General features: G+C 53.5%; 1 protein-coding gene across 1 annotated transcript in view; it reads left to right on the top strand.

Moving 5' to 3' along the window:
- The window catches only part of CTIF (cap binding complex dependent translation initiation factor), a 214,409-nt gene that overhangs the window by 10,719 nt on the left and 193,948 nt on the right, over nt 1-9,742 (top strand). Inside the window, exon 3 of the mRNA XM_004703101.2 lies at nt 9,341-9,414. Coding sequence (XP_004703158.1) covers nt 9,341-9,414 — 74 coding nt within the window. The remainder of the gene's footprint in view (nt 1-9,340; nt 9,415-9,742) is intronic.

The raw sequence follows: 9,742 nt of genomic DNA on the forward strand, positions 1-9,742 counted from the left end.
GTCCATCCAATGGCAGTGAGTGGTTTGGGCGGTTGGGGTGTCCCTGGGCCCCCTGGGCTCAATGACGCTTCTCTCAGGTATTTGATTATGTCTAAGAAGTTGTTTTTATAACTTTGTCCCCTATATGCTCCACGACATCTTTGGCTCTCTTTGCATCAAAGGTGAATATCCAAGTTCAATGACCTTCTGTTAAGACTACACAAAGTCCTTGGGAGCCTCGCATTCCCCTCCTACACCCAGGTCGCCTGCAGGCCTGCTGGTGTTCGCCTCTGTCCAGTCGGTCCCGACTCAGACTTCCCTCTGGACAACAGAACAACACCTGGCCCTGTGCCATGCTCACAGTCGCTCCTGTGTTTGAGCGCATTGGAGCAGCGGCTGTGTCCATCCATCTTGTCCAGGACCTTCCTCTTTTCTGCTGCCTTTGACTTTACTGCGCAGAGGTCCTTCTCCAGGGGCTCTCCTGACAGCCTGTCTTAAGTCAAAGAGAAGAAGTCTCGCCATCCGTGCTCCCAAGGAGCATGTCCTGCTGTCCTGCTTCCAAGACAGACTTGTTTGTTCTTCTAGTACGCTCCAGATGCTTCACCAGCACTGGAAATCAGCGGCACCTATTCTTCTTGAGTCTTCCTCATTCAGTGCCCAGCTCTCACAGGCATAGGTGGCGATGGAAAATACTATGGCCTGGGTCAGGCGCACCTCAGTCATCTTTGCCTTTCTACACTTTCAGGAGGTCTTGTCTTGTGCCATAGACATGCCCACGGCAGCACGGCCTTTGATTCGTGGACTGCAGCTTCCGTGAGCAGATCCAAACAACCCTGACAACTTTCATCTTTTCTCCGTTTATCACAATGTGACCTATTGGTCCAGTTGTGAGGCCTTTTGTTCTCCTTACGTTAAGCTTTCTTTACTGAAGGCCGCAAGCCTTGATCTTCATCAGCAAGGGCTTTAAGTCCTCCTCACTTTCAGCACGTAAGCTTGTATCATGTGCATACCCGCGTGGCTATATGCTTTCCTCCGATCCTGAAGCTGCACGCTTCTTTATCGAATCCAGCTTCTCTGATGATTTGCTCAACATACAGATTGAATAAGTAGGGCGAGACGATACAACCCGCCAAACTCCTTCTCAGATGTAAAGTATGCAGGGTTCCATTCACAGAACCACCCCTCAATCCATGAACAAGTGCCACAGGAGCACAAGGAGTGTTCCAAAACTCCCATCCTTCTCAAGGCTGTCCATAGCTTGTTACGATCCACACAGTTGAATTCCTTTGCATAGTCAATAAAACACAAATACATACCTTCCTGGTATTCTCTGCTGGCAGCCAAGATCCGCCTGACATCAGCCATGAGATCCCTTGTTCCCACGTCCTCTTCTGAATCCGGCCGGAACCTCTGGCAGCTCCCTGTTAACGTACAGCTCCAACCATGGTCTTCAGCAACATTTGACTTCCATTTGATATCAATGATATTGTTGAATAATTTGTGCATTCTGTTGCTTCACCTTTCTTGGGAATGGGTACAACCAATATGGATCTCTTCCAGTTAGTTGGCCAGCTAGCTGTCTGCCAAATTTCCTAGTGTAGGCAGGTGAATGCTTCCAGGGCTTTGTCAGCTTCTTGAAACATTTCAATCGATATTCCATCAATTCCTGGAGGCGGATTTTTTGTTCATGCTTTCAGCACAGTTTGTACTTCTTTCAGCGCCACTGGTTCTTGATGATCTGCTACCATTTGAAATGTTGGGAAGTTCCTCATTCTTTTTGGTTCAGTGACTTTGTATTTTCATCTTCTTTTGATGCTGCCTGCATCAGCTCAACATTTTGCCCATTGAGTCTTTCAGTATTGCAACTCGAGGCCCGAACATTTTTCTTGAGTTCTTTCCATTTAAGATAGGCTGAGCTTGTTCTTCCTTTTTGAGTTTCTAACTCTGGTCTTTGCACATTTCATGATCGTATTTGACTTTGTCTTTTTCTGCTGTCCTTCGAAATTTTCTGTCCCGCCCTGTGACTTCTTTGTTTCCTCTATTTGTCTTAGCTGCTTCACAATGACGAGCAGGTTTCCGGGTCTCTTCTGACATCACTTTGATCTTTTCTTTCTTTCCTGTGTTTTTAATGACCTCTTGCTTTTCTCATGAAGTACGTTCTTGATGTCCTCCCCCTATTCAACAGGTCTTCTGTCATTAGTGCTCAATGTGTCAATTCTGTTCTTGAGATGACCTTGAACTGTATGTGTAACACACTCAAGGTTGTATTTTGGCTCTTGCGGACTTGTTTAAATTTTCTTCAACTTCAGTCTGAACTTAAACCTGAGCAGTTGATGGTCAGCCCATGGCCTGGTTTCAGCTGCTACTAGTGAGCGTCTCCATCTTCTCTTCCCACAGATGTAGGCAATTTGATTTCTATGTATTCCGTCTGGAGAAGTCTGCAAGTACAGTTGCCTTTTGTTGTTGCAAAAGGTATGTGTGATTAAGTCATTGGTCTTGCAGAATCTATCATGCGATCTCTATCACCGAAGCCATCTTTTCTAGCTAGCTACTGGTCCTTCCTCTTTGTTTCCAACTCTTGCCCTCCAATTGCCAGGAACTAGCAATGCAGCAGCCTGTTTGATCAATTTCAGGCTGGAGTCACTGGTGAAATTCCTGTGTCTTCATCACTCGCTTTAGTGGTTTGTGCATAAATGTGCATAATAGTCGTATTGACTGCATTGTTTCTCTTAGTTGGGATTTAATGCGTATAGCATATCATTTCATATTTCAATCACACCAAGTAGAATTTTACTATTGCTACCACAATCTGTTACCAACCATTCTTTTTCTACACGGGTTTACATTTTCTTGTTTGCCTATCACAGATGGCGTTGTACTTCAAGCTCGACCCTGAAATGTCCTTTTTTGATGTTGAATGGGGCTCCGTTCCTCTTGAAGGTCTCACTCCTGGCCCAGTAAACCATCTGCCTGTCAGATTCTGAATGGCCAACACTCATCTCAGCTCACGAATGCCGGGGGCACGGATCTTCACATGTTCCATTTCATTTCTGGCAACTTCCCACTTTTCCTAGATTCATGCTTCTACATCCCAAAGTCCAATTATGAGTCGGTATGTGCAGCTGTCTGCCCTGCGAGTAGCTGTCTGTCGCCGTGTCTTCTCATTTCGAGTGCGCCCCATCAGCAGGTGAAGGTCCCGAGGCTTTAACGCACCTATTTCATTTTGGCCGACTCTGCTTGAGGAGGTAGCGCCTCCTCACTCTTAATATTGCTGCGTGCCTTCCAACCTGCAGCCTCCTCTCCCAGCATTGCCTCCGACAGTGTCCTGCAGTGGCTCACTCCTCAGCAGTGGACGGCAGCCTGTCCCTTCGTCGCCGTCTGTTCTTAGTCCGGACCCTCTGCTGAGACCTGTTCACCAGGGCGGACCCTGCTGGCATTTGAGAGGCCAGTGACGACAGTTCTGGTATCCCAGCAACAGGCATGCCACCACAGTCCGGCAAACTGACGGGCAAGCGGCGGCTGCCTGGCGACATAGCTGCTTCCTCCAGGACGTGGGAGACTCTCTCCAGCTCTTTGTCGTTGTGAGGGAGCTGCCTGGAGCGGCTTGAGAGGAACGTGCCTGGTACGTGAGACGGCAAACACTTCCCGTGCTGCCTCGTGCAGGCAGGCATGCTGGGAGCACAGGAAAGGTGGCCGTGGCTCTTCTCCGTTCGCACAGAAGTTCACATGCCAACAGCAGCAGCGCCTCTGACTAGACCTGGAGAAGAACTTCCAGGCTGAAGGCCTTGTTGGCCATCGGGCAAGGTGAAAAGGAAAGGCCTTTGCTGGCACGGGAGCTGCACGCCTTTATCAGGCGGTTTGCGTGGAGCCCTGGGAAAGGTGTGGGCGTGTCTGGAAAGCTCCTCGGGTCTTTGCCCGTGACCCACACGCCACCGCTGTGATCCCTGGGAGCAACTGAAGCATCAGGAGAGCATGCCAAGCCCCAGGCCCCAGGTGTCGGGTCCCTCCTCTGCCGAGTTCAGGCTGGACTGCAGAGAGTCCCTGGGCCTCTGGAGATGGCCTGCGAGGGCGGAGGTCCTGTGTGCCCATGAACCGGCAGGCCAGGCCTGAGCAACTTCCAAAAGCAGCAGCCAGTCTGGAATTTCCTGATTCTGCTGCCATTCCACCACCCACCCTGACACCTCTGCCACCTGCAGGCTAGGTAGAGCGGGGCCAAAATTGCCTGGGTGGGAGGGCCAAAGAGGAGCATCTTAAATACACCAGTTACCTCTGACCCTTGGAAAAGGTTAGGAAGAATTCTCTACAGTATTTTGGTTGGGTGCCATTTAAAAGTCATAAGCACACATGCAACCGTGGTTCCTTGCCTAGAGATGTCCCTTGCCTAGAGATGTCCGAAACAGCATCCTGGTGCTCCCTCCAGGCCCTCAGCATTCCATGAGCACCTGCTGGAGCTCAGCACACACCCAGGGCCGAGGGCTGCTGGCTCACTCCCTATATGGGGAGCAGAGGCCAGGGGGTCAGCCTGGGGTCTCGAGAGGTATAGAACTGCTGGGAGACAGATACAGAGGAGGGCAACTCTAAAAGTATCCTGACAGCATCACAGACCTTTGTTCCGCAAACGCATCCAAATGAGAAGCTCCTGCATCCAACTCATCCTTCATCGAGGTTTGCGCCCTTCCGACGGGGATTCCGTCTCTCCAGTCCTTCCCTGAAGTCTGCCCTCCTTGACTCACACCGCGGCACAGTGGCAGAGGGCAGCCTCAGGGACTCCAGTCGCCTTCCATCCATGTTTTTGGGTTTGGAGAGCAAGAAGACTAAGGGTAGGTTGGGATAAGGTTCCCAGAAAGCCCCTGGAGGGACTACAGAAAGAGGAGCGGGTGCATTCTCATGATGGGGAAGGTTCTCGTGATGGGGAAGGTTCCTGGAAAGAGGAGTGGGTGCATTCTCATGATGGGGAAGGTTCTCATGATGGGGAAGGTTCTCGTGATGGGGAAGGTTCTCATGATGGGGAAGGTTCTCATGGGATCAGGTTCCTGGAAAGAGGAGCGGGTGCATTCTCATGATGGGGAAGGTTCTCATGATGGGATCAGGTTCCTGGAAAGAGGAGCGGGTGCATTCTCATGATGGGAAACAAGTCCTGGGGGCAGCTGTCCTGGCCTTTTTCTCACTGGCGTAGTTACACAATCTGGTGTCAACTTGGGGATTGAAAGGATTAAGAGTCAAGGGGTGGAGTCTAGTCTGTCAATTAGGTCATAGCCAATGAGGCCTCTGTGTGGGCATGAACTTCTCCTGATTCTGGAAGGCGGGAGACACTCTTGCCCTCTTGGCTCACTCCCTGTGAGACATTCCTGTGGAGAAGACACATGGAGAGAGGCTGATGGGGCCAGACCCTGGAGCCAGAGAAGCCATGCGGAGACCCCTGCCAGCGCTGAGATCCTTACAATGCCACTGGATCCACAAAACTTCCCACCCACTGGCCTGTGATCTTCCTGCATTCAACATCATTGCATGTGTTTCGTGAGTCAGAAGAGGAACTTATAGATTGGTATCAGACATATGGGCTAATATCAGGCTTGTGGACTTGATCTAGACTAACCTGGGATGTTTTCTCAATATGCAATTGGTGTTTTATACAAAGCTCTTTCTTATGCACATGAGTGTCTATCAATTTGTTTCTTTAGTCAACCCGGACTAATACAATGGTAGTGAGTTTAGTTTGGTTTTTTTGTGTGTGGCTGCGATCCACCGAGTCAGCAGTTCAAAACCACCTCCGCAGGAGAAAGACCAGACTTTCTGCACCTGTAAAGAGTTGCAGCCTTGGAAACCCACAGGGGCAGTTCTACCCTGTCATGTAGGGCACTGGGAGTTGGCTTCTAGAATGGGGTAGGCGTTCTTGCGCTGCTAACTAACCACCTGGTCAGCAGTGTGAACCCCCAACCTGATCGGTGGGACAGAGAGGAGGCTTTCTATTCCAGCACAGATCTACAACCTTAGGAGCCCTGGGAAGCAGGGCTGTTCTGTCCCATGGGGTCCCTAGGAGTCCTGGTGTGTTTGGTCCCCTCGTTCTCCAGCACTTGGTGCTGTCCGTGGTGCTGATCCCATTTGGGGTTGGCTTTTGTGGCCAGAACAGGACTGCTCTTCCTGGGCTGGGCGCCCTGCCCGCCCCATGACTGCTCTCTGCGCCTCCTTGGTCCCCCTGGGACTGGTCTGACCCTCTCGCTGGGCAGCGTCCTCCCCCTTCCCTCCCTCTTTTCCTTCCTTTGTAGCTTTTACTGTGAATCGGGTGAAAGTTTACAGAGCAAATTTGTCTTTCATTCAACAAGTCATTCACATTTCGTTTCCAGTCATCGAATGCAATCCCCATCAGGTAATCTCACCGATCCCATTGGGGAACCGGGCTGCCGTCTCAAACTCCTTTCCTGCTCCTCCCACCTTCTGAACTCTGACCTTGAGCCAATGCTGCCCTTTGGATCTCTCGTGTCCATGTCTCTGTGGTGGGCAGACCTCCCTGGTGTTACTGTACTCCTTATAGAGCTGTCTATTGTTTGCCTGAATATTCAGCCACAGGGTGAGTTCAGTTCCAGGGCTGAAGGGAGACTAGAGTCTATAGGCTCAGGGTGGGGGTGGGGTGGGGTCCACCAGCAAGCCTGCTCTTTCTTCTGGCAGTTTTCTCCCAGTCTGTTCTCTGGATGTGGCCCAGAGGGCTGGTTCCTCTGATCCCCTCTGGTCCCTGACTACATCTCATGCAGTGTAGACATGCTCATGGTGTCTCTCACACGTGCTGCCTGCCCCCACTGGCCACCCCCACTCAGGAGCTAGCCTGCTAGTGCACATGGGGGACCACAGGGTTGGTTGGAGCCAGCATGGTCTGTGGGAGCAGGTACATGTGCAGGTGCAGGAGCAGGTGCAGATGCAGAAGCAGGTGCAGATGCAGATGCAGATGCAGGAGCAGGTGCAGGTGCAGATGCCAGACCAGGTGCAGGAGCGGGTGCGGGTGCAAGTGCCACTCAGAAGCCTGCTGTCCTTGCTTCCAGGAAGTTTTCCCTGGCATTCTGAGCCACGCACCCTCTCCCCATTAGCCAGCGCAGAGATGACCGGCATGCCATCTCGTGGCCCCTGACTCCCTGCCATCTTCCTCCGTCCCTTCTGCTCCTGGTGACTCCCCAACTGGGCAGATAGGCCTGTGAGGAGGGGTGACATCCAGGGAGCCTGTGGTCCCCACAGTGGCCACTGTGGTGGTCACTGCTTATGTGAGAGGTGGATCCGAGGTTGAGCAAGGAAGTTTGGGGTGGGGGGTTTCTTGGAGAGAAAGGACTGAAGTGTCCCGCACTGTCAAGGGGACCATCCTGGGAGCTTTGTCTGTGATGTGAGGGGCTTATTCCTGATCCTCTGGGGTTGGGCGATGTTCTTCACCAACAAGGGACCCACCCACTGGGATGGCGAGCCTCAGGAAAGCAGGTGCTGGCCGCCTCTCTCCCTCTGGTGCCGTCCAGCCTGGCTGCTCACGGGCTGATGGGCAGAGAGCTCCCAGTGTGCTGCCTGGGTTCTGGCCAGGGGCCTGGCGGACACAGGGCAGAGGACCACTGGCCATTGCTGCCTCTGAGTGGCAGAAAACCAAGAGCCAGGCTCACTGCCCTCCAGTCATTCCGACTCATGACGACCCCCTAGGGCCAAGTAGAACCAGCCCCGTGGGTCCCTGAGACTGGGGCAGAAAGCCTCCTCCTCCTCCCTCAGACTGGCTGACCTGACAGCAGCTCAGCGCTTAACCAGGACACCGCCAGGCCTCTTCATGCGTGAGTGGCAGGGGTGCCAGGGAACCAGCCTGCATCCTGCAGGATCCTCCAGGTGGGGCTCCATCCACTACTCTCTCAGTAATGGCAGAGAGGGCTGTCTCCTGCTGCCCCTGCCCTGTCCACTGAGGCGTGTTGTGTCTACACATGCACATCCCAGGACTGTCAGCACACACCCACATGAGTATGCCCCAGGAAACCTTACCAGAGTCACGCCTGCATGAAGGGCACATGGCAGCCTGGACAGGATAGGGATCTTTCCACTTTAGCTGTCCCTGCCTGAGCCCGTGAGTGATGGGGTGACTCTGAGAAGCAGTGGGTCCTGGGACAAGGGACTCAGAACCAAGTCAATAGAGTTAGCCCCTCAGAAGAGTCCCCCCGGTGAGCAGTAGGGAGACTCCCAGGACCCAGCCAGGAGGTGACAGCACAGAGTGGGAGTGTGCAGAAGGACACGGGTCAATGGGTCTTCACTGACTGAGCCCTCCGGTGTCTGAACCACAGCAGCACGGCCCCTCCCCTCCCAGGAGCCCCTGGGAGTTGGTGGCCTGGGCTTGAACTTCAGGTGTTACTTGAACCCTGGCGCAGGGAGGCCTTTGCTCCACGTGGCATGTGTGGGGCTGATTTGTGTTGTGGAGTGCTGTGTTGACGTCTCCATTCCAGCTTCCCTGCAATCTTCCCATCTCTGAAAGTCCACAGTTTAGTGACCCAGCCAACTGTTCCTGGGCACTTGACCATGGTGGTTTATGGGTGGTTTCCCGTTTGGGGCAGGTATGTATTGTGTTGCTGTAGGGTGTGTGTGTGTGTGTGTGTGTGTGTGTGTTGGTGGGCACATGGGCACTGCGTGTTGTGTTTATACAGAGGATGCCTGAGTCTCACGCCCAAGCCCGCTCAGCTTTCCTTTGGGGGAAATGCTGTTCTTTATGAAGAGTGGACTGATGGAGGCTGACCGCAGGGATGAGGGCGGGGCGGGGCCATCAGGAGAACTCATGGAGGAGGTTATGAGCCCAAGAGCAGAGAAACCAGGCCTTAGGAACCGGGTAAATCGGGTGTTCTCACCTTGGAGTGGGCCATGTGGGAACCCATTCTAAGGGGGGGCGCCCCTGCTGGGAAATGCAATTTCTCACCTCGTCTCGGGCACGGAGAGGCCCTGAGTCTGTCTGATGGGGCAGAGGGTTTGACTCTAGCTCCTATGGATTCTCCAGTGTGCCCCGTCCTGCAGAGCCCCTGACTGGGAAGAAGCTCCTGCACTGGGCTGCTGGTGGTGGCCTGGCAGCAAGTTGAACTGCACCTCTGCTGGGTGGGCGGGTGGGTGGGCCTTCAGATGTGTGGGCAGCAGCATCCTGGGTTGACTCTGAACTCGACTGCTCATGGTCTGGGCCTGCTGTATGGAGCTGGGGGTCCTCACAGGAGTCTGGGCCTCCAGACAAGCTTATTTCAGTAGCTCTCTCCAGCTGACTGAGGACCTCTGCAGCCCTCTTAGTGTTCCGCTGGAAGGAGATGACCCACCCACCTCTCCCCAGCCTCCTTGCTGAGCAAGTGATGGTCTCCCTTTCATCCTTTGTCCCTTCCAGAACGGCAGCAAAGACAATGCACTGGACATGCTGGGCACAGACATCTGGGCGGCCAACACCTTCGATTCCTTCAGGTGAGCTCCCAGCGGCCTCCTTTCTTTGTAATGGGGCCCCTAGCCCCTGTGTCCTGTGTCCCAGTGAAACCTGCCACATGGGGTGTTGGTGCAGAATGAAAGTGAATTGCCAACAGAGCACAAGGCGGACAGAGCTGGGGTGGGGGGGGGGAGTATGAGGCTAGAGAAAGAGCCCGTCAGATGGAGAAGATGCCATCCAAGGGGGCAAGTGAGGGAGAGAGCAGCCACGAGGAGGAGGAGAGGCCAGAGGGAAAGAGGAAGAGGAGGAGCCAGCGAGCAGTGACCCTGCTGCTGCCCTCTGGAGGGTGGGCTGAGGGTCCTCCACACA

This window comes from Echinops telfairi, unplaced genomic scaffold (assembly GCF_000313985.2).
Source record: "Echinops telfairi isolate 266 unplaced genomic scaffold, ASM31398v2 ScPeMD7_7400;HRSCAF=8409, whole genome shotgun sequence".
Classification (NCBI taxonomy): Eukaryota; Metazoa; Chordata; class Mammalia; order Afrosoricida; family Tenrecidae; genus Echinops; species Echinops telfairi.